Source organism: Staurois parvus, unplaced genomic scaffold (genome assembly GCF_062004578.1).
Source record: "Staurois parvus isolate SC_StPar_1 unplaced genomic scaffold, SC_StPar_1.0 ptg000635l, whole genome shotgun sequence".
Classification (NCBI taxonomy): domain Eukaryota; kingdom Metazoa; phylum Chordata; class Amphibia; order Anura; family Ranidae; genus Staurois; species Staurois parvus.
This window is the reverse complement of record NW_028318431.1, coordinates 4,013,171-4,039,230: the sequence shown is the minus strand read 5'-3', so window position 1 is coordinate 4,039,230 and position 26,060 is coordinate 4,013,171. Positions and strand designations below refer to the sequence as shown.

The following is a 26,060-nucleotide window of genomic DNA, read 5'->3' as shown; positions in this document are numbered from 1 at the left end:
ATTAATAAAGTGTATCTCTAGCCAAAAAAAAAAAAAAAAAAATTGTGTACATGGAAAACAACTAAGCGTACACTTAAGATACTGGTTCAAGATTCGGGGGAGGGGGTAGACAAAAAATGAATAAAATCTCTATAAAACAGTCAATATCTCCAACTCTTCATTTAACCCACCGGGTCATAAGGTGTCTAGGATATAAATATAAAAAGTCTCACGTTCACAGGAGACATTTAGGAATCTGTTCAATAATACAGGCTTCTAGGCCTACCATAGATTTATTGTGGTACTCGGCAAAATGCCGAGAAACACTGTGCTTGTCTTTAACTTCTTCTGTTAACCTACAATGTTCACCAAAATGTGTTCTGAAAGGCCGGATTGGTGCTGCCTACATATAGAAGATTGCATGGGCAAGACATGCAGTAAATGACAAAGTTCGAGGAACAATTGTAAAATTCTTCTAATTTGTACAGTTTCCCTTTAGTTGCAAACTCTTTTTTTCCATGTCAAGCCTGACTTTGAAATCCTGCGGCTTACAGTGAAATCACTCAATTTCAAAGTCGGGGGTCCTGTCGATTTCAGGTGCAATTTGCAAGACCTCTGATACAGATGTCTATGCAAATCGCACCAAAAGTAGTGCATGTACCACTTTTGAAATCGGTGCGACTCCGACCAAGTTGAAACCGCACCAATATGCGGACAATAGGCTGCGACTTGGCATGAAATTTGCAAATCGCAGGGCATGCAAATCGCATGCCAAGTCGAATCCAGTGTGAACCAGGGCTTATAAAGGAACATGTCTTACATGACGCTTTTTACATTGGTACATTCTAATCAAAGGTATGAGATAATCAGAGGAGGTGGGTTGGAGTGGCGTGGACTTGAGTTTTCTAGGGGCAACCTTATTTTTAAAATTAGGAGCATGTTTGTACATTACCTGGGGTTTAGTAAGGAGTAAAGGGGCCAGAACCGGATCCTCTACCAAGATTTTCCAGTGTTGGTCAAGAATCCTCCCCATTTTTTTGTATTGACCATGAAATCTAGTAATTAATCTCGTAGACTGACCAAAAAGGTTCTTATCTTTTTTTGCAGGGATAACATCAAGATAGTTGTTGTATGATTCTTCAATAATGTGTTCCGGGTAGCCTTTATCTGAAAATGTATTTTTCAGGATGGAACTTTGTTCTATGTAGTCTGAAATTTTTGTACAATTTTGTCTGAGTCGACAGAATTGCCATTTGGGTATATTATTGGTCCATTTCGAATAATGGCAACTGGTATAATGTAATAACGAATTGCCTGCAGTGGGTTTGTTATAAATTTTCACTTGGATGATTCTCATTCTCATGGTATACTTCGAGGTCTAAAAAGGCTAATTTGTTCCTGTTATACTCATGGGTAAAAGTGAGACCAAAGGGATTGTAATTAAAATGATTTGTGAATTCCGGTATAATATCAGCAGGGTCACTCCAAATGACGATAATATCGTCTTTGTATCTACCAAAGAACACTAGATGTTTTGCAAAGTGATTATAATGCCAAATGTACCTTAAGTCCCACAGTCCCATAGAGAGGTTGGCATAAGAAGGCGCAAAATTGGCGCCCATGGCTGTACGCTGGATTCATAAGTAAAACTCATCATCAAAACTAATAGTATCTAAACTAAATAGTTATGTGATAGACAAAATTCGGTAGCTAGCAGAATGAAATCCGCCTGTCTCTTGTTAATAAGTGATGTATTGGACATAAAATGGTTGAGAGCTGAAAGACCGAAAGTATGGGGAATAGACATGTACAGTGAGTTCACATCTAAGGATAAAAAGAACAAAAGGTATACTGCTCAGGCAAACAATCCAGTTCAATCCACGACAGGTGCAGGCTCTGTCTCGCCACCACACATGATGCAACAGGAAGAAGTGTCAGCCGCACACCGGAGGATAGATGAATATAGTGTGTATTTATTGATCCATAGGACACACAAAACACCAGGATATGAATACAGGACTTGTTAACGCGTTTCACACAATCTCGTGCTTAATCATAACAAAGAAAACAACAAAAGTGCTGTCTTATATAGGTATTAGTTAATAAACAACACCCGTCCTAATCAGCACTCCTGAATCCTGAGGGTACGTCTGCTAATACATTGTAACAAGACATATAAAACCATTGTATCAAAAGTAGTGATCTCAAAGAACAACAAAAAAGGAAGAAAAGAAAAATGAAGTAAAAGAAAAGTATAAACAAAGAAAAATGGATAAAAATAATTATGAAAACATTTTTTGTGTGTCCTATGAATCAATAAATACACACTATGTGGTGATTATATGGTGATTTCTGAGGATCTCCAATGGGGAGGAGAACTGTTCTTTTTACTAACAGTTCTCCTCCCTGTCAGCTCGGGCACATTGCTATGGATGGCTGTGCCCTAATAGTTTATATTCAGGGAGGGTTTATGAGTAAAAAAAAGCCTTGGTGTTTTGATTGGGTGGACTGGGGCTAGGCTCTGACTCTGAAACTGGGAGGATCTCACTAGTATTACTTGTATGTGGGGTGGGATCTGGGTCCTCTCTATGATCCAGGTGGGCCTTGGAGATGAGATGGTTGTTATCAAGTCTTGAGAGACTCATATTCATACCATTTTGTGGTTGATAGTAGTAACAGCATTCGCTTTATTATGCGGATGTGTGCTGAGGGGTGCATAATTAGATATGACCTGTTGATGCTGATGTGAAGCGAGTATTGATGGTTGATTGGAATGGGGCTGAACAATTATGTTCATGGTGTTTGTGGTGGTCTCCTCATTGGATGGAAGAGATCTATTGTAAAATTATTAATTAATGTTTATGATTTCAGTATTAACATTAAACACATGTTCTTAACATCCTGTAAATTGTTCAAGAAGCAATTGCTATTTCCTGTTACTCAATTCATATTATATTTATCATTCTTGTACAACTCCTGTTTTAAATTATATTCTTTGTGAGTTTATTTGTCTGTAGATTTTATATCTATATATCATGTTAACATAGTATGTGTTCATTGTAGTTATCCATTTAACCACTAGATGGCGTTTATGTAATCCTTGTCCCACATGTTTATCCTATTGTTGTACTAATTGTTCTCAGTTCTCTGGGGGCTGTCAATCCATCCCTCAGAATAAATACCAGCACATCCTCCAATTCAACCAGCTTGATAAAGGAGTGCGCCCTCTAGTCAGTGTGCATGCTCCGAAATGTCATTGTGTCACTTCCGGTGATGCGGTTACGCCGTACGCTGCACTCCACCTGAGTTCCACCACAGTACACAGCGGTTTGTCTCTCCCATCTTGACAGCCAATCACCTGCAGCACATGCTAACTGCTCCCAGATGCCATTGCATTGGATTACAGATGTGCCTTAATTTATGGTTTAAAATGTGAGTTTTATGAGTGGTCATTTACACCATTGTTTACAGTTAAAATATTAACACAGTGGCACATTCTTTCATTCCTTTTTTACATAAATTCAAGAATGCAGCCGGCAGTTCTGCTGACTGACCATAGAGCTGATCAGAGACCAGAATGGCTCCAATCATCTCTATGGTCTAAGAGACCGGAAGCTACAAGAATTTCATCATTTCTGTTTTGCCAGACTTTAACAGCACCATTTGTAAATTTTGGAAAGCATCTGATCATACCGATCTTGGTGAGATCAGATGATGTAAGGGCAGAGGAGATATCTAGAGTCTAATAGACCCCAGATTTATCAAAAAAGAATACCTGTCAATGCCTATTGCAATCAAAGGGGATAGTTACATTCCCTGTGATAGCAATAAAAGTGATCAAACAAAAAATTAAAGGGACAGTGTAAAAATAATAAAAAAAATCTAAATAACTAAAAGAAAAAAAAGCGCTGTATAATCTCACTATTGTCAAATGCGACATTTCCTATGCTAAACACAGTGCAACCCAGATTGCTTTTTTTGCATTGTTTTTAATTATATGTTCAGTGGTCGTGTGTTTCACTGTCAACAGATATTACTCTTTCTCCCTGTAATGGGATAAATATGTGGTTTTAGACGTGCGCTACATTGCCAGGGTGATTATTACCTACGTTGGTAGTATGCCCTATGCAACTACTACTTTTTGTTTCCTGCATTATGCTAGGTTTACACCCACACCTTTATGATTAGGTGAGTCTTTGAGCTTAATATAAGGCTACCCCATCTATCTCTGGTGGTATCCCCTTTTTTTGTGATTCACCCTACAAATGACCCCTTTTTGAACAGTAGATACTCCAAGGTATTTGCTAAGAGGCATGGTGTGTAATTTGCAGATCTGAGTTGTTGCCACATGTTTTTGGAAAATGAAGAAAGAAAACAAAAATGTATATTTTCTTTTTCAAAACCCTGTGACAAAATTATATCTGTAAAATACTCATCATGCCTCGTATCAAATTCCTTGGGGTGTCAAAAAGGGGTAATTTGGGGGGGTATTTGTACTATCCTGGCATTTTAAAGCCTCCGAAACTATCATAGGTGGTGGGGAAGTGATATGAGGAAATATGCCTTTTGAAAGGCTGGAGGTGGTCATTGGATTTTGGGGGCTTGTATGTAAATAGGCTGCCAAAAAGTCTCTCACATGTGGTATCACCATACTCGGGAGAAGTAGAAGAATGTGTTTTGGGGTGTTATTCCACACATATCCATGGCATGCATGAGCAATATATCATTTAACTGACACCTTTGTGTGGAAGAAAAAAAAAATTGTCATTTTCGAAAATATTGTGGAAAAAATTAAAATGTTCCATGGACTCAACATGCCTGTGCAAAATCCTTGCGGTGTCTACTTTCCAAAAAGCGGTCATTTGACAGAGGGGTGGGAGGGGGGTTGTTCTGCCCTGGCATTTTATCACTTCAAGAAATGTAACAGGCAGTCAGAAAGTAAACGCTGTGGAAATTCCAGTATATATACCATAGTTTGTGGACGCTATAACTTTCATACAAGCCAATTAATATACATGTATTGAGATTTTTTTTACCAAAGACATGTAGAAGAATACATTTTGGCCTAAATTTATGACTAACTTTGAGTTTATTGGATATTTTTTATAACCAAAAGTGAAAAATATGAGCGTTTTTTGTCTATAGCGCAAAAAAGTAAAAAACGCAGAGGTGATCATGTACCACCAAAAGAAAGCTCTATTTGTGTGAAAAATGGACATAAATTTTGTTTGAGTACAGCATTGCACGACCGCACAATTACCAATTGAAATAGCGCAGTGCCGAACAGCAAAAAGTGGCCTGGTCATGAAGGGGGGTAAATCTTCCAGAGGGCAAGTAGCTAAAGAGCAACTTCATTTTCCAACCTTTAGGTTTGTTTTTTGCTCCTCTTACTTTGACTGCTCAAAAAAACAACTTACACGCCAGTGGATCCAGTGTTGTCTGCTGTAGCTTGTTGCTCTGCCACCACACGCCAGATTCCGCATCACAGGCTTCTATACTAATGTCATCAGGAGGTCACATGTCTCTTCTTGGTTCTTTCAATGGGAACCCTGTAGAAGCACCTCTGCACATGCCCAGCGTGCCCAGTATTTCTCAGTGCATACTAAGTGTACCTGAGATTTTCTTGAAGTCCCCTAGAATGCAAGTGTCCCAGGAGGCTTCAAGAAGAGAAGGGGACACCCTTCCTAGACAAGAAAAGCCAAAAGCACAGGGCCTGTCAGGGGAGCAAGGATTTTTTTTTAACTATCTTGGTATTCAACTTTAAATGTCATTATTACAGATAATTATATATCAGCCCCACTCTTTTTATCTGTCCTCCTCTATTACATTTTGGCAGAAGATAGACACAGTGGGGTTGATTTACTAGAGAGTGCAAAATCTTGTGTAGCTCTGCATAGAAACTAATCATCTTACAGGTTTTTTTTGTCAAAGCTTAATTGAACAAGCTGAAGTTAGAAGCTGATTGGCTATCATGCAGAACTGCAACAGATTTTGCACTTTCCAGTTTTAGAAAATCAAGCCCAGATCATGTTAGAGGAGCATAGTAAAAAAAAAAAAGAGTTCTCTTAACAGTGATAGATTGCTATGTACAATGATGTCAGGCTCAGAGAAAGGAGAAAACCTATTCGGGATGATTGCTTCATGATGGTCAATTTTGTTTTTGAGTTTTTGTTTTTTTCTCCTTTTAGAATTGCAGCAGTATCTACAGTACATCCAACATTATATAGACAACTATTGTTCTTTATGCTTTCACCTGTCACTCCCTCAGTCTTAGCCAAAAGTGTGACATTGGAGACTAAATTAGTTATAACTGTATACCTAGCTGTCACAGCTTTCACATACCAATTAGGCACAAACAGCCATACTTTGACTTTCTTGCTATCTAGCTTTTTAAAGAGGTTGGTCGCATGATGCCTAGCACCTGGGATAGTTCTCTATAGAAGAAACTGCATGAGCAGAACCCACACATTACTAAGGGCTTGTGTTGATGGGCAAATACAGAATACTTTAGGGTGCATTTTGATTTTATTTTAGATCAGTTTGAGACACTTCTGAGAACATTTAGGGTCAATTGTTAGGTCCATTTGACCTGCAGTTGACCACCTTCCAACCTACCTATGACCTTCTTCTAAGCTGCATCATTCTTGTTTCAAGCTGCTTTTACATTTCTATTGACTTGCATGGGTAGAGAAGCAATTTTGACACAAATGAAAACCTATTGACACAGACCTTTGGATGACTGAACAAATGTTGCAGCCAAAAAACTTTTGCCACCTGTGTATCTACTTGTCATAGACAGAATGAACTATTTTATATATCAACTAGAGAAAAATGTAAATGCTTCAGATGTCTGTATATGTTGCTGTTACAACATTGTCCATTATATTTTCAGCAAAAATAACTACCCTAATCATACAGTACAGGACCCAGAAATTGATTCTTAGACCATGGGTTATATGCCACTGCCTAGCTTTGCTAGGACCACCCCACATTGTATTCATATAACCCCACCCATTCCATAAGGTTCCAGGTTTTTACTATTGTTCTTAGGTGCAGGACCTCTTCTCCTGTTGGAGATTTTTCACTATTTTCAGCCAATTTTTACTCTTCAACTAACACTTCTATCAAGATCCAACTGCTTATTGCCTTTTGGTTCAGTAGCAGTTTCCAGATCAGTTAACCTCAATGTCTATCTTGGGAACTGTACCCAGATCCAGGGGCCAGCCTGTAATGTTTGCTTTGGGCACTGGATCCTGCATTTGGTACATACCTTGGTACACAGTGCAACAAGTGAGTAACCAGAGTACAATACAGATTCAGACCTGTGGTCCATTCCTATGGCACTTAGACCCTGAAAACCTCTTGGTGGATATAGTTGCCATGAATAGACACAGCCTGAACAGGATGAGCACATAGACAATGTGAGACAGAGTTTCCATGTACATTTACATACCAGTTCCTGGATATACATGTCTTGTTGGATCATTACTTGGATATGTAGTTCACACTACATTATATCCTTTAGTGATGCACCGATATATTGGTCAACAAAAATTATCGGCCGAAAATAGGGTCACCAGCGTTTTGATTATAGGGGAAAAAAACGGAGTTAATAATGATAGTTGACTCCAATACAAAAGCTCATCCCATTGACTTCAATGCAAAAACACCCCCTATTGACTTAAATGCAAAATTGTATCCTGTTGACTTCAATGCAAAAACGCCCCCCCCCCCCCCATTGACTTCAATGCAAAGTCGCATCCCATTGACTTCAGTGAAAAATCGTGTACTTTTTACTTCAATGCAGAATCGCATCCCATAGACTTCAATGCAAAAAATGCCCCCTATTGACTTCAATACAGAAATGCCTCTATTTAAGTTTTTTAAATTTTAGATATATTTCATTGTATTTTCTTTCCAATATTCATGTGTTACTTTCAATAAGTTATTTTACGTTACTGGATTGTATATTTTCAATCCATATTAATTTGAATTCATGATATTATTTAAAAAGTTGAATATAATACAATTATATAAAAAAACATTTTTTTTTTAAAACTGTCCATTTTGGTTTTGGGCCAAGTGCATCCTGAGTTTTCAGTTTCGGTCCAGAATTTACATTTCGGTAAATGACTACTAAGCACATAAGCATTTTCAATGGCAAAGGTTATGGGGTGATTTACACTTTCAGTGTTTTTTTTTACCTAGCTGCTATTGTTTCCTTTTTTGTCCCTATAGGTTATTGCGTATAGCATATACTAAGTTAAATTTGATTATGTTTTATTCCTACCAGGAAGGAAGTACTTCTCTGGTTAGAGATGTGGTGCTTATAGACTCCATCTTCCACTGATGAAGCAAGCTGATCAAATGCTGCTTCACCTGTTGCCTGATAACCCAGAGACACACAAACAGGGACTTGGTTAGTGCCTGAGTTATTGTGATTCCTTCGTTTTGGACATGCTGAGCTTCCTCAGTCCACATCCATTTCATGAGTACCCCATGAGGGAAGATCCTCGCTTAGCAACGGCGGATTTCAGGTGCTTGTGAGTGGAAGCACACAGGACAAATATCAAGAATAAAGCTGCAGATGCTGAGGAAATTCTTAAGTTCCTCTCAAGTTGATAGCAGTTATCTTCTGGAGCAAGGTCTTAGATTGACTCTGCTCCATCCTTCCGATTTGGGGTCCCTCACAGACTTGCAATATGCAGCCTGTCTGACTAAAGCAGAATTATCTGTCACTATGTCTGATCTACTCTAGAGGTTATCACCGCTTCTGGAAATTGTGGGTTCCAGCAACTGTAAATGCTCCTCTACCCTCTGGCCTGTTGTACTGGTCAACTCCATTCATCAGCTTAGTACTGGCATGCAGATGTCCTGTCATGAAGGAATGTCAGATAATTTATGATTTAACTTATGGGTGGGGTCGGGACTTTCATCTATGGCTACCTGCCAAGTCTTCTCATGGGAACTGTTCCCTCTTCCATTTCCTCATGGGGTGGTCCTTCTATGGGGTTCCTTCATCCTCTTCCACCCAGCACGGTGGTTATTTTGGCTTTTTTTTCTAGGTCTTCTGCCCTCTTGGAACAAGTCTCTCCTTCCCATCCTGAGCCAATTTTCTCTCAAACATGTTGGAGTTCTTGGCTTTTTACAGCATATTACTTCTGTTTTTTGCTGGGCCACCACCTGTTTCTCTGTTCATGTTTTCAAAATTGTTTTTGACAGGTGGCTGTTTGAATGTCTGCTGATCATTGCTTAGCTGCAAGGTGCTTCTACTGTCAACTGCCTGTTCAGGACTGCTGACTTTTGTTTTCTCTTGTGGGACAGTTACTGCTGTTATGGCTAATGTTTGCCCAGTCCTTGAATTACTGTTTCGAGACATCTCCTGGTCTAGGAATCCATTCCTGTGTCCCATACTGTATGACTAAGATATTAGATATACCTACCTGTAAATTCCATATCCTGGAGTACAGGACACAGGTCCCTCTCCTCTTTTTTCTCTGTGATCTTACTGCTTACTAAGAAAGTAGAGCCTCACAGAGTGAGTGGGGTTATATGGGTACAATGGGGAGCAACAAAGCTTTTGCCATGTTGTGACATATGACTCATGGTCTAAGGATCAATTTCTGTTTCCTGTACTGTACTCCAAGATATGGAATTTACAGGTATGTCAAAATTACTATTCTAATAAATAAAAAAAACTGAAAAGCCTTTGTATGAAAAGCTCCTTGTGGTGGACTTGTTTTTATAAGAAAAGAATGTCTTTTTGTTTATATATTTGCTTGTTAAATATGATGTATAATCTATGTGTGGTCAGACAGCAGTCAAACCAATCACGCCAAAAGATGCATTATAATATCTGGAACACAAAGAACATAGCTCTAAAAGGTTAGTTTGATTAAAAATTACTTTATTAGTGTGACAAAATCAATGAAAAATATATTTTAGTTAACAGTTTTTAACATCATAATCTGAACATTTGAGTATAAATAAAAGGTAAAGTAATAGACATTTAGTTTGAATGACACTAAAAAGGAACACGACTATAATTTTCTTTACAAATATCCACTGAACTGTTGCAAACAGACAAATACATAATCAAAACAGTATTATACAGAATGTACAGCATCTTGCAGTTAATAAACATCCCTGGTACATAATATTTTTGTTCTATTGATCTTTTAGTAAAGGCACAGGATGGTTAGGTGGCAACTTTCCCCTTCAGAAATGTGAAATATTCTGTCTGTTTATCACAGTTGTCATAATCTTTTTTCATATAATGCATAACAGCAAATCAAGAAAACAATATATCAAGGATTCTCATATTCCTATAATAGATATTATAATTTAATGATAGTTTTTAATCAAGTTGGAAATTTTGTTGTAGTGCACAGAAGAAGCCCCAATATCAGACTTTTCATTCACCCCCTGATGTAAAAGTACCAAGTTAAAAATATTACCAATTTCTGCGTAGTCAGCTACAATAAAGGATAAGTGCACTTTCATAAAACAACCCACATCCCAACCGCCTGCTGTATTCCTCATCAAACTCTAGAAACAAATATAAATCTCAGACAACAATATTTACATTGTGTTCATGTGTTTAGGTATCCTCTGAGATCATCATCAATGTGCCAGGCCAAGCCATAGAGCCTGGAGCATGCACGTGGGACAAACATTATTTTCTAAGGTAAGGCCTGGTGCATTTTCACTGTTTTCAAGAGGGCACTATGCAAGCCAGGCAAAGTTATTTTTATTTATTTATTTATTTTAAATAGTTTGTAGTTGTGTTTCACAATTTGATGACAGGTAGGTATGGATTCAGGACCGTTGATAAAAGTACACTAATCTATTACACAAAATAGCAAACCATAGGGTTGATTTACTAAAGAGAAATAGACTGTGCACTCTGCAAGACCAATTGCTCCAGAGCTTAGTAAATGAGCAGAAACTCTCCTGACTTCCATCATCCAATCATGTTCAAGCAAATATGCAGTTGTTTTTAACATTTTCCTTGCATGTGATTGGGTATTCTTTGCAAAGTAAAGCTTTACTTCATGTACTAAGCTCTGGAGCAACTGCACTTTGCAAAGTGCACAGTCTATTTGCCTTTAGTAAATCAACACCATAGAATTCATAAAATCGGGAGCTGTGATCACATAATTAACCTGTCACCTGATATAATGGCATTCTATTAGAGCTTTGTAAAAATGCTACTTGTCACCTGATGGGAGGACTGCTATACTGTGAAAATCCCCCAATAAATTGCTTAAAGGGGCAAGCAAATCCATTAAAACAGGAAAAAAACAAATCCACAATTGTTAGTTTTGTTAATAAAGGCATTTTGCATAATACTGTAACAAAGTCTGTTCAGGAAGCCAACACAGTCACATTTAAAATAACCCTGTCACAAAACTAGGTAACTCAAAAATGATGCATAGAATACATAAACAGATGTTACCTCAGTAAAGGCTGCATGTCAAAATGATTGGCAGATTCAGGATTACGTACACTTATATGGAAATCTCGACTTTCCTGTAAAAGTCAAGCTTGGCCCTGACTCTTCCATCTTAGCTTCCCTGTTGATCTTTTAATGTGATGGGTGGCTTTACTAATCAACTGGGAGGTCAGAGGTATGGGCCCAAGCAGTACCTTTAAAGAAAAAGATTGAGGTTTGCGTATAAATTGAGCTGCTTATATCACTGGAACTGCTGATCTCTTTGACAGATGAGTGACATAAAGGATAACTTAAAGTGGTTGTAAACCCTAACATATAGCTAGTGAAGTGACTGGCCTCAGATGATACACAGAGATGAAACAAATCCTCCTATATAAGTTGCACCTGTCTATCTACAGTTAGATAGCAGAGGAATGAAGCAGCAGACAGAAATTATACTTAGTGCTCTGGACTGAGACAAGTACACGATATAGATGGATATGCTTTGTTCATAAATCATGTCTGAGGTTTACAAGCACTTTAAGCTGCGTTTCATCATATGCTTTGTTTGAATTGTCCAGCTTTGTAAAAGGCCAACTTTCATAAACAGTGTTATTTATTTAAATATATCAGTGTAAACGTCTAGCGTTGATAGTAATGTGAGGTAACACCAACTTTTCAACACACCAGAAATATAGCACTTTACACACTTTGAAAATTAGTTACTAGAAATTAATACATGATCTCCTTATAAAAACTGTACTTGTGATTAGAAAGATCTAAATTATTCAGATCAGATTCACAAAACATTTTATAATAGTCTAGTCAACTAGACTAAACAGATTCTTACCAAGTATGAATGTGTAGATTATAGTTTAAATAAAGTAAGGCCTAAAGGATAACTATACTTTAACCGGTTCCCCGCCACCCTATAGCACAGCTACTGCTACAGGGTGGCATGGCTGTGCAAAATCATTGGCGGCTACAGATGTCGATCACCAGGTCCTGGCCAGAGATTGCCCGCAGACACCCGGCGATCGGAGAGGAACAGTGACGGGAGAGGTCTGTGTTTAAACAACACAGATCTCTCCCCTGTCAGTACCGACATGCAGTATGTTTCCCTAGTAAAACACACATAGCATACACTGTAAAACAGTACACAGTTAACCCTTTGATCGCCCCAGATGTTAACCCCTTCCTGCCCAGTGTCATTAGTACAGTGTCAGTGCTTTTTATTAGCACTGATCACTGTATTAGTATCATTGGGATGTCAGTGTCAGTTAGTTCCCCCCAGTGTCTGAATGGCCGCCGAAAAGTCCCGCCATTACTAGTATAAAAAAAAAAATCCCAGTATATATATATATATAAATATATATATATATATATATCGCCATTTGTAGATGCTATAATTTTCACGTAAACCAATTAATTTACATGCATTGGGATTTTTTTTAGCAAAGACATGTAGCAGAATACATTTTGGCCAAAATTTATGACGAAATTAGATTTTTTAAATTTTTTTACTGGATATATTTTATAGAAAAAAGTAAAAAATATTGGTTTTTATTTCAAAATTGTCGATCTTTTTTTGTTTATAGCGCAAAAAATAAAAATGGCAAAAAATAAAAATCAAATACCATCGAAAGAAAGCTCTATTTGTACGACATAAATTTCATTTGGGTGCAGCATTGCATGACCGCGCAATTGTCAGTTACATTAACGCAGTGCCATATCACATAAAATGGCCTGGTCAGGAAGGGGGGGGGGGGTTAATCCCCTGGAGGGCAAGTGGTTAACTAAAGTAACTGACAATTAACTTTAGGACAAACAGCCTAAACCTAACAACCCCCCCCCCCCCCAGCCTTGTACAGAGCTTAGGTTAGTGGGTGACCCAGTGCAGGAACTGTAGCCTATGCTGTGCTACGCAGGGAGATGCTCCTGTCCTCTGTTTTCCAAAGGCCCTTAACAGAAAAAGCTATCTACTTGTAAGCGTGCAGGGTCATGTCTGCTTGATAAGGGCCTTTGGAGAAGTAGTAGTACCACATGACCCCACCATCTCTAAGGAGGACATGAGTGCCCCTTGGCTTGCTGACCCTAGGTGTGTACAAGGGGGTATACATATCTACTTGCCCACCTGAGAATTTACCCCCCTTCCTGACCAGGCCATTTTTTCCATTACAGCACTGCGTTACTTTAAGTGGCAATTGCACGGTCATACAACGCTGCCTCCAAATGAAATGTATGTCCTTTTTTCCCACAAATTGAGCTTTCTTTCAGTGGTATTTGATCACCTGTGCGGTTTTTATTTTTTTGCGCAATAGAAAAAAAGACAGACAATTTTGAAAAAAAAACAATATTTTTGACTTTTTGCTACTAAACATGTCCAGTAAAAAAAATAAAAAAAATAAAATGTCGTAATAAATTTAGGCTAAAATGTATTCCGCTACATGTCTTTGCTAAAAAAAATCACAATACGTGTAACTTAATTGGTTTACGTGAAAGTTATAGCGGTTACAAATATATATATACTGGGATTTTAAAAAATTTTTTTTACTAGTAATAGCAGCGATCAGCGACTTATAGCGGGACTGTGGCGGACATTCTGATACTGGGGGGAACTGACTTGGTGTTACTGACATCCCCAGTGACACCTAAAAAAAAGCACTGACACTGTACTAATGGCACTGGGCAGGAAGGGGTTAACATGAGGGGCGATCAAAGGGTTAACTGTGTGCTGGGAGTGTTTTACTATGGGGTGGTGTCTGTGTGCTTCACTGTAATCACACTGCTTTGGATAGCTGTGCTGTGCACAGCCATCCAAAGCAGTGTGCCCGAGCTGACAGGGAGAAGAACTGTTAGTAAACAAAACAGTTCTCCCCATCGGAGATCCTCGGAAGTCACCAGGCGTCGGCGAGTAATCACTGGCCGGGACCTGATGAGTGACAGTCGCAGCCGCGAATGGCGGCGTGGGTAGAGCGCGCACGCTCCCCCTGCCTGGAAATGATTTTGCGCACCCGTGCCGCCCTGTAGCAGTATTTCTGCTATAGGGCGGTCGGGAAGCGGATATTATGATGGGGGGGCAGTAAGCTTAGGTTTTTTTTTAATGTATAGTTATCTTTTAGCAGAAAGAAAAATAGGTTTTTAATCCAAGCATCAGTTCATGCCACAAGTGAATAGAAAGTATACAGCATACTGGGAAGAAACTGGAAAAATTTTGAGCAGGCTTCTCTAGAAATCAAGTACTGCAGTTTGCTGAAATATTAAGAAAAACGTGTTGTAAAGAAAACTAGAGCAATATAGGCAACCATATTCCTTTACTTCAATGGAAAAACAGATTGGTTGCTGTGATCAACTATTCCACTGTTGCTGCAGTTTGATGTGCTGTTACAGTGCTAGCTCTCAGTGCCTTCAATATGGATGGATTGCAACCAGATTGAACACAACTACCAGAGGCACAGGGGGTGCATTGCATTTAACTTTTAAACCTTGGGGCTGGATGAGGCCTGAGCTGAGCTCTCTACACCCAATAAAGGGGGGCATGGAACATCATGAGAGGCTTGAGACAGTCTGGCATTGCACTTTGCTTATAGTAACGTATTTGCTGTACCAGGCAGCCGGATAGAAAATTGGATGGCCTTTTTAAAAATAGTGTCGGCATTTTTTTTAAACAACACATCTGACTTCCAACACAGAATTTGCAAGTAATGTAAAATTAGTTTATTTAGGAGGTAGTAATATTTAAAATAACTAGCATAGAGTATAAAGGAAAGAGTAGGAAAACTAAGAAAATCACTGTCGTGTAATGAAACTTAATTCAAGGCTTTTATTGTAATCATGCTTTAGGAAGACGATCAATGCAATATTCAATGTGGCCTATATGTTAAGCTGCACAGCTGTAAGGAAGTGCTATAATACCTTCTGTCCTTCCCTCTCTAGACAGAATGTTTTTCAGTTTTTTTTTTCTTTTATTCCAGCAGTAATAAAATACTATAAAATTGTAGGAATTGGGGTTGGAGATATGTGTTCTCTTGGTGCATATTTAGCGAAAAATGGCAAAAACACAGATAACATGACCCCAACGATGGCAAGCATGTAGCCCCATCCAATCTGACAGTCTCCTGCATAGTATATACTTGAGTTCTCACAGTATTTCTTCACAGTAGTAGAGTTGAGGCCAAAGGGGTACACCAAAAGACCAGAAGCCATGATGAACACTGCAAGAGAACAGAAAAAAAATTAAAATCTAGAATTTATGTATAAATCACATTTTTTAAATGAATAAACAGCACTCTGTCGCTACTGATTACAGGCTGAGCATGAATGTGACCATCAATTAGACATTCTTTTTTTCACAATTTTAACCTGTTCCAGAATTACATTCACTAGCCCTTCATGCCACTTGACTATAGACCTCACTTTGTGAAGATCACCATCTGAAACAATGATAGTCTGAAAGTTTTTGATTACCATAACAATATAGAGTAAAGAAGATTGGATTGGAATAGCAAAAAAAGCTGCAGGTACAGCCCCTGTATAACCCCTCCCACTCCCAGTAAGCCTCCCTTTTGTAGCAAACAATAGGGAGATCATAAAGAACAAAGGAGGAGCCTTTGTTCTGTAAGAGTTTGCAGGTATATCAAAATTCCCATTTTCTTAATTACACAGTACAAGGCACAGGATATTACCCATGGCACATTCAAAATCAGTCACACTGGGGTTTATTTACTAAAACTGGAGCATGCAAAATCTGGTGTAGCTCTGCATAGAAACCAATCAGCTTCCAGGTTTTATTGTCAAAGCTTCATTGAACAAGTTGACGTTAGAAGCTGATTGATTTCTGTGTGTAGGATTTTGCACTTTCCAGTTTTAGGAAAATCAATCTCACTGTGTTCTTTTTTTCTTTAAGATTTATTGAATATTTAAAATTAGATTTTATTATTTTTTATGTACTACAGCTCAGTTTCCAAGCATAGAAACAGACCGTACATGGAGCCTTCAGGTGAGCTTCAGTTAGTTGCCAAAAAATGCAGTGTGAACAGGGCACATAGAAAATGATTGTTTTCTAATGCCCTTGCAGAGAACTCTGTTTTTCTAGTGCATGATAACATAGATCGCTGCACAAGTGTGAATTAGCCCTTACATCATCCCCCCTTCACATCACAGTCTTCCTCTTTAAATCCTTACTAGCCCCCCCCTCACATCACATCTCCCCCTCTTACATCACAGTCCCCCTTCAGGGCTGGTTCACAGCATGCCTGCATCTGAATTGCACAGGAACACCCTGTGTGTTCCTGTGTGACTCACATGTGGTTTTGTGAAGTGCAATTTCAGCCCATTCATTTTTAATAGACTGAAATTGCACTGCACCAAAAGTAGTGCATGCATTACTTTTTAAAATGCACTGTAACTGGGTTGCATAGTACAAAAGTACCATGCAATCTTGGCTGCATTTGCGACCTGCGTTTGGGGTGGCGTTAACTTTTTGACACCCGCCGCAGATGTAGAGCGTTTTGTATGCAGTTTCAATTGCCCAGGAACACACAGCGCACACCTGTGCAATTCAGATGCGGGCATGGTGTGAACTGGCCCTTAGGCTAGTTTCACACTGTTGTGGGTGGTAGCAGGTGCTGGGCAGAGTGTAAATCGCACCTATTCCCACACCCACAACCACCTGCAGCCACACCCACAGAGCATTTTCAGGTCTTGCCCATTGTGATTGCAGGAACCTGTTTCCTGTGTTCTTCGCAGGTACAGCAGCCCATTCAAAGGAATGGGCTGCTGTGCCCATGCAAACACAAGCTGCAGCAAATGCATTAGTGTGAACCTAGCGTTTGCATCACAGCCCCCCGCACCTTTACATGAAAGTCATAGTTTCCTCCCCCCTCATCCTTGCATCGCAGTCCTTTCTACACATTGCCAACCCTCTCCCCTTCCACCACAGCCCCCCCCCATTCTACCACAGTCCCCCTTCCACACTGCAGTCCTTCCTTCATATTGCAGACTCCTCTTCATTTCCTCACACTACTCCCTTCTTACCAAAGTCCCCTTCAAACCACAGCAACCGCCCGGCTCCCTTTACTTTCCTACTTGAGTGTTCTCGCCTGCCCACCGCTACCGCTGTCATTTTCAAGGAAGGGCAAAAGATTAAAGGCATGGCAGGTCTGAATAGAGGGTGGAGCTTTTCAAATTAAGAAGTGCGTGATTGGTTGCAAAGCTGTCTGGCGGTCCAAGCAACCATTCACATGCCTTTACTATGAAAAGTCCCGTCCACTATTTAGACCTGCTGTGCCTACAACCTTTTGACCTTCATCGGGGATGACAGCGGCGGTGAGAACACTCAGGCATTTAATTGGTGGGGCTGCAATCCCGATAGGACTGTTACTCGGTCATTTAGTGGTGCCTGGTGTAGGTTGAAAGGTGATAGAACGGGGGAAGGGGAAGAGGCAGAAATTCACAGACGCTTAAGTAGAAGATTTCTAAAACCATTTGCAGGTTGTTAAAGTAATTGTAAAGGTACATTTAAAAAAATAAATAACAAACATGTCATACTTACCTGCTCTGTGCAATGGTTTTGCACAGAGCAGCCATGATCCTCCTTTTCTCTGGTCCCCAGACAGTGCTCCTGACCCCTCCCCACTGCTTTCTCTGGGGGGGGCACTTGTGTGTGCTCACTCCCGAACCGTACTGTGTGTCCATAAGACACACAGAGCGCAGCTTGGCACCGCTACTTGCTCCCTCCTCATTGGCTGTGATTGACAGCAGCAGGAGCTAATGGTTACTGCTTCTCTGTCTGAGCCAATGAGGTAAAGACCCAGGAGAGCAGATGCTCTCGTGCACATTGCTGGTTAATGATCAGGCTTAGGTAAGTATTAGGGGGGGCTGAGGGGGGGAGCTGTACACTAGAGGTTTATTAACCTTCATGCATAGAATGCATGAAGGTGAAAAGCCTTCGGCCTTTACAACCACTTTAATAAGATGACTATAAAGTTAGCTTCTCTGAAACCACTTTGTAACCTATTATTTATTTAGTGATGGGCATTATATGTTTAGCCTACTGATTAAGTGTAGGGCTTGCTACAAAAAAAATCTGATTTCTGTGTCATTTTTAAATATCTGTAGGAAACGTACTGACAAAATGCATCTGAACTATTTTTATTTATCCGCCATATAAACACATTTGTATTTGCGTGTGACAGTATATTCTTTTAATTATATCAGTAACTTTTTTCCATGTAATTCAAATGACTATACAATTACTCCACAAATGATAAACTCTAGTTTACATCCTAATTTTTACATCTGTTAAACTCTGCAACTATTTTAATCCCACAGGACTGAAATTTTGCAAAGTGTTAAACCAGTAGAATGAATCCATAGGGGGGCAGTAGAGGCATAAAATGAAATACTGTGTAGCTCCTGATAGAGAGGAAATTGCAGTTAGTTAAAGTAAGCCCATTACAAAACTATATGGGTGCTAACATTGCTATCCTTTTAGATATGTTTCTGACCTGTCCTCTGAACCATAGGGTCAGGTTGACAACCAGACAACTAGCATTTTAAAAGCAGAAGTAAACACTAGAAGCATCCATATTTCTCTTACAAGTTTACTTTAAGGTATACCACCAAGAAAAAAAAAATCACGAGTTTACAAAACTAACCATAGTAAATAATTCCATACATTTGGAGAAAGTAGATTTTTTGAGATATGTAAGCCTTTGAATAGGAGCCTACTGGCTAGAGAACACTGAGGCCACATGATAGTAGCAGACTGGGCTCTGGCAGCCTTTTAACAGCAGTCGGCAGGAGCCCTAAGAGGTGTTCCCCAGATTTGTGCTGCCCAGTAGATGTGAAACTCAGTAGATGTAAAAACATTTTTGGTATGTTTTGTGTTTATATATTTAAAATTATTGTACTAGCAGATTGAAACACTGGAGGGGTTTAAGATCCTAATTTTTTTATTGTTAGTTGCAAAATAGTGCAGACAATAGTGGTGTGCAGATCTTTTTTGCTAATTATCAATAATAGCTTTTGGCCAGGTACAGCCTGGAATTTTTCTAGTAGCCTGCTTACTATAAAATGTAAATTATTAAATAAAGAAATAAAAAAAGAAATCAGAACATACATTATTTATAAAATTATTCCTCAGCTGTCCTTTAAAGTGGTTGTAAACCTCAGACATGAAATATGAACAAAGGATATCCCTCTATAGTGTGTAGTTGTCTCAAGTAAAAATACTAAATGTCATTTTTGTCTGGTGCTCTGTTCCGCTATCAGCATGAATCATTTCTGACAAGTTTTCCTGACACCGAAAGAAAAAAGGTGACAGGGAGGGACCTTCAGCTAATTGAAGCCTCAGCTCTGTTCCTGTGAGCTGTGTAGAAGGGGGGGGGGGGTTCCCTTACCTTCCCTCCCCTCCAATCAGCGCTTAAAACTCTCCTCACTGGGCGCTGCAGAGTGTAATTTCAGGTCTCCTTCCCCTTTTTTCTGACAGCTTAGACAAGCTTTGTAAACTCTGCATTGTAAATGGTTGTAGAGAAGATACGACTGTATATAAACAGGTATTGTACATCAGAGGATTTGTTTCATTTCTGTGTATCACCTGAGGCCAGTCACTTCACTGGATTTATGTAAGGGTTTACAACACCTGAAATCATACTTCTTTCTAATAGGATAATGTGGATCAACAGATGCTGTATATGTGTATGTTTTATTTCTAAGCAAAATGATCTGACTACATGGATGTTTATCCTAATATTTCTATTATATTGAGACAAGAATGGCTAAGAAATTCAATTTAGGTTGAGCCACTTTTGTTTTCTCCCTATAGAAGGAAAGTTAATATTATTATATAGGGAAAGATTGAAAAGAATACGTGACCAAATGAACAAATACTATACATACATTTTAGAAAAAAATAACCATTTAGGCACCTAGAATAAACCCTATTTATGGGTTCAAAGATATCAAAGCACATTTGCGTGTGGATGGCAGGAATGCTTACAGAAGTCCCATAGGCAAGATATAGAAAGGAAAAGTGCACACAGAAAACATGTGCCAGCTTATCAGGGTAGTTACCCATGAACAAATGAGAAATAACCACAGAGGATGAAGGCCTGATGTGCTGTAATGTTCTGCGCAGCTGTTGTCAGCCTCTTCCAGCTCTGCCTGCCTGTCCAGCTGAAGCACTTGTCGAGCTTTATAAGTGTCATCATCTCTCAGAACACTCTTTGTTTTCTGGGCAATCCAACAAAAAAGAATACGATAAGAAAGGTCTGTACAATGTGTCTATTCTCTATAGACCAACTATACATTGGGTCCTGCTAGTCATAAACCAGACAAGCATGTATGGAAGGCTGGAATCTGCTGCATTCTTGGATTTCTCCCAGTAAATGGAAGACTCTGCCAATAGTTTATGCCTCCGTCTGGCACAAGTTACAACAAGATGCAAACAGAGGCACTTGTATTCCGGCATATTTCACCTGTCATCACAATCACATCATTCCCTTATTAATTATTTTATCTGTCATTTTTCAGCTATCTGAAATGCGTGCGCTCATATAATGTAAAAGTTCAAAGCTGTGCAAATGTAAGAAAGCAGCAGATGCTTTCTTTTTTATGTCAGCAATTTTTGTTTCTGGCAGCCTATGACACCTGGCTGTGTGTTTGTAAAATAAAAGGCTGCCACGGACTCCCCAACACTCCATCCTGAATTTATTTCCTGGTACTTCTACAACTCTCTATACAAACCTATACTTAGTTCTATAAATTCCTAAGGGACATTTGTAAAAAAAAAAGCAGTTTAACAAAGGGAATCAGGCTAATCAGGAAAGAAGATGCATTACCAGATTTGCTGATAATAGAGCTTGAAAGCTTATATTTAATAATAGCTCACATCTAAGCTACAAGGTGACTAAGAAAAAAATAATAATAACACAATACACAGTTTTAAAGAGGTTCTAAAGCCTCAGTATTTTTTTCCTGAAAATAATAAACACATCATACTTACCTGCTCTGTGCAATGATTTTGCACAGAGCAGCCTCGATCCTTCTCTTCTTGGGTCCCCTACCAGTGCTTCTGGCCCCTCCTCCTTGCTGTGTATCTCAGAGAGCAAGCTGCTTGCTCTGGGGGAACTTGTGTATGCTCACTCCCGAGCTGCCTCTATGTGTCTATGGGACACACAAAGCATGACTTAGTCCTGCCCCAGCTTCCCCCTCACTGGCTGAGATTGACAACAGCAGACCTAAATGGTGAACACGTACCTGTGCAATGGTCTTCGCCAAAGCTGGCATCTTCTTCTGAGTGCCTGTGCACACAAGTGCAACTCCGTTTACAGCCCCGGAGAAGACAGTGACCAGACAGGTAGACAGAGAGGACAGTGCATGACTCTTGTGCAATAAGCGCCTGCTTGCACACTGTTTCTTACAGCGGGACTTCAGTTCTGCTTTAGAGCTCACCGTTACAGCATACTGGCTGAATTATAAATGCAATGGCTTGAGGTGATTGTAGCCGTATTAGTGCACTTGCGACAGAAACAATTGAGTACTGACGTGATACTTTTTTTATTTGCACTAACATACAATTTTGAGGACAAGCTTTCGGGGTATGTCCCCTTCTTCAAGGTCCAGGCAGTACTACTACAAAGTTTTAGCAGAATGTTAGGAGAGATGATGAAAGAAATGCAATGGCTCTAATAGGATGTGGTAGGCACTGCACTAAAAAGTAATTACCAAAGTTAAAAGGTTCAAAAGTTCTATTTTAAAGCTTGCAAGGATGAGCTCTCAAATGGTACAGAAGTGAAATAAATATATTTGAAAGACAGTTTCTAAGGAACATATTTACTGTATAAAGCAGTGGTTGTGACAGTCTCCAAATATTCACTGCAGGCAGGGCCAGTTTTAGATAAATTAAGACCCAGGGAAAGAGTCAAATCAAGGATCTTGTCAAGTATTCGAAACCGGAAATCAAGGGGAGTATCAAATCAAGTATTCGAAACCGGAAGTGACAAGTATTTCATCATTTCCAGGTTACGGGTCTTTGTTTTCAAGCTATTTTTAGCTTGTGAAAGCATTGGATCAAACCGATCTCGGTTTTGTGCCATTCAACAACCGTGCATAATTTTAAAGTGTGACATGTTAGTTATCTATTTACTTGGCGTAACATCATCATTTATATTTTACAAAACAAACTGGGTATTATATAGTGTTTTTGTGCATTAAAAAAAAAAAATATATATATATATAATGTTTGGGGGTTGTAAGTAACTTTCTAGCAAACAAAATTACTAATTTGTACATGTAAACAAAGTGTCAAAATAGGCCTGGTCTTCAAGTGGTTAAAATGGAAGTGAAGTCAAAATTTTAAAAGGCGCTGACAGGCAGGTTGTTTATAACTTTTTTTTCTGGCGACTTTACTACCACTTTAATAAAATTCAAAACAATAAAACATGACGAAAAACAGAACTGGCAAAAAGCTGGTAAAGGAACAAATGCTGTATATGGTTTACAAGAATAACCAGAAAGCATGTCATACCTTCTATTAAAGTGGTTTTAAACCTTAAACATGAAATATGAACAAAGCTTATCCCTCTATAGTGTGTACTTGTCTCAATTAAGAGCCCTAAGTGTAATTTCTGTCTGCTATCCTGTTCCTCTGCTATCTGCATGAATCACTTCTGACAAGTTTTCCTGACACTGAGAGAGAAATGGTGACAGGGGAGGAACCTCCAGCAGTTTGACAGCCTCAGCTCTGTTCCTGTGAGCTGTGTGGAGGGAGTGTGTCTCTGCCCTCTAATCAGCTCTCAGAGCTCTTCTCAATTAGTTCTGCAGAGCATATTCATTCTCTATAACATAGCAAATCTTCACTTTTTTTAGTTCACTTCTAATTTAAAGTGGTTTTAAACCCAAAATCAAACATTTATTATATTGCAGCTTACCATTTCTTAGATGTGGTGGCTGCATTAGTGTTCTTTTTAGGCTTTTCTTTTTTTTTCACCTGGTGATCCAACCAGTAAGTTTGTTATTTTTCAAAAGAACAAGCTCTCCTTCAAATGCATTAGGAGTGTTGAGATAAACCATTTACCACTGACAGGGGTGCTTAGCATGACAGGTTATTATTAGCCATGTAAAACCTTTATCCCTAAAGCAAAAAACTGTTGCTGTAACTGCTTGTGTAACTGCAGTGAGTTGAAGTTTGGCTTCAATTTGTTAGTGTATCTAAATCTTTTAGTAAATCTAATACTACCCCCACCCCCCAAACTGACAGTGCTGCTGCTGTCCAAGGGTACACCCTGTGCTCCTTCATCCAGAGTGTACAGGAGGTATGTTACTGGTCAGATCTCCAGGTGAAAACAAAAGGGAAAAAAGCTTAAAAAAGAAAACCATTGCAGCTACCACATCTAAGAATTGGTAAGCTGCAGTATGTTACATTGTTGGTTGTGAGTTTATTGCCACTTTAAGAAAAGCTGTGCTATTTCAAATGAGGGTTGTTTTTATCCAATCTTCCACAGTTTTACAAGGGGTGCTATAAGATATCTTGGCTCATCATACTGTATATCTGGCTGCTAATCCAATAAATCCTGTGCAGCATAAAAATGTTTCTAGATGCACAAGCAGCAGATTACTGAACATAAAAAGCTTGTGAATGAAAAAGAAATGCTCTTTTATTCTGTACACAATGTAATGTTAGCGCACAGCTGGTAAAGCGTGGTAGTAGCAATTACACTGGACCCCCTCACCTCATAGGCCAGAGGGACAGCTGCACTCTTAGCACCCTCATAGTTACTCCCAAAGTAATCATGCTGTAGAATAAACAACCATCATTTCAAATGATAGGGTTCATAGCTACTTTTGCACCAATTTACATATTAAAACATTCAATAATCCTATTTTCTGTGAATAAGTGGTTGATACACAGCTGTCCTCATGAAGTCCCGTAAATAGTTTAGTGTTGGCAGCAGCACAATGATGTAGTGTTCCAGCACTGTCCATGACATATGGCTCTATAATCATTTCATATATTTAGCAACCGTTTCCTAATGCATTTTGCTGATTGGCTGTAAAATATTTCTTTTTAACTACCCTCTTCATTTTGCTATTTAGTTTGTTCTGAATTAATCCGATTTCTATTTTCTGTAGTTATAGCTTTGCATAAGAAATCCTACTTGAGCTTTCTGCAAGCTATCTTTTACTACAAAAGTTTCAGAGCAATTCATGACCTGTGACCTGATGTAAGAACATTGCACCAAGAATGCAGCTCTGATCAAGAATATTTTAATGCTGTCTATCCCAAAAACTCCCCATTCAGATCAATGGGGAATTTTAGATGCACGGGTATTTCAAGAGAGAGAGAAATACTGGCTGGTTATATAGTGATTATTACCAAAGCAATACCTATTCTGACATTATTCCACAGTGTTCTTTCTAGGGCTTGTGCACATCAGAAAACATTACATTGGTTCTAGAGCCTTAACCTCCCTGGCGGCATGATTATTTCAGATTTTTGGTGCTGAAAGCGGTACCATTTTTTTGCATGGAAATATGTATTTTTTTAATTGTAGGCCTGTAATTTTTAGGAAAAACTCACTGAAATCTGTCCGAACAAGAGTCTAGTAAACATCCCGGGTATGATAAAATTTGAAACACAAAATCATAAATTATAATTTAATAAATAATCATAAAAATAATAAAAAATTTAATTCAATAATATAATCAAGCCAAAAACACTGAAATTTGAAATATAGCGCAAAGTTCGCACATTGCTGAGCTCAGTCGCAAAATCGTTTTCAGTGTCTGATGAGGAATTTCCCCACGAATCATCACTCAATTCTGCAAGTGGTTCTGATTTACTATCACTGTTCTCTAGCTGATCTAAACCGCTTTTGACCTAAAGGGACACTTTTTGGATGCCATGGACATTTCTCAGTTTCCAGGCAGAAAGAAGAGACAAAATGCAGGCAGGGCGCGGACAAAGCACTCGGGACAAAATGTATGTGAAATTGGTTGAGACAGCAATGTTTTACTATGTAAAAAAAAAAAAATGACATTTTTTAAAATTTTAAAATTTCCCGGCGGCGGCGGCGCCCGTACGTCCGGACACAGAAGCCGGATGCCGGCATCGGCCGGAGGAGATGGCCGGGGACGCTGCAGGGGACACATCGTGGGAGCGCAGGGTAAGATAAGTGAAGAACAAATGCCGGAGCAGTGCTGCATGGTATTCCCGAGTGTAGCTCGGGGTTACCGCTCTTGGTACTGAAATGTTACCCCGAGCTACACTCGGGAATACTGCTAAGGAGGTTAAAGTGATTCTAAAGGCTTACATTTAAAAACAATATAACAAACATGTCTATACTTACCTGCTGTGTACAGTGGTTTTGCACAGAACAGCCCAGATCCTCCTCTTCTCAGGTCCTCCGCAGGCTCTCCTGGCCTCTCCTGTCTGTCAGGTGCCCCCACAGCAAGCAGCTTGCTATGTGGGCACCTGAGCATGCGCACTCCCCAGCCGCTGCTCCATGTGTCCATTCACACACGGAGGCATGACTCGGACCCACCCCCTCTCTCTTCTCATTGGCTCACTGGCTCTGATTGACAGCAGCGGAAGCCAATGGCTCCAACTGCTGTCTCAGTCAATAAGGAAAGGGAGTCCTGGGAT

At 39.3% G+C, this 26,060-nt stretch overlaps 1 protein-coding gene across 1 annotated transcript in view; it reads right to left on the bottom strand.

Annotated features, from left to right (window-relative positions):
- Positions 1-9,865: 9,865 nt before the first annotated feature.
- LOC149449184 (LHFPL tetraspan subfamily member 7 protein-like) overlaps positions 9,866-26,060 on the bottom strand; it is a 280,876-nt gene continuing 264,681 nt past the window's right edge. Inside the window, exon 3 of the mRNA XM_089693662.1 lies at positions 9,866-15,627. Coding sequence (XP_089549788.1) covers positions 15,401-15,627 — 227 coding nt within the window. The 3' untranslated portion in view covers positions 9,866-15,400. The remainder of the gene's footprint in view (positions 15,628-26,060) is intronic.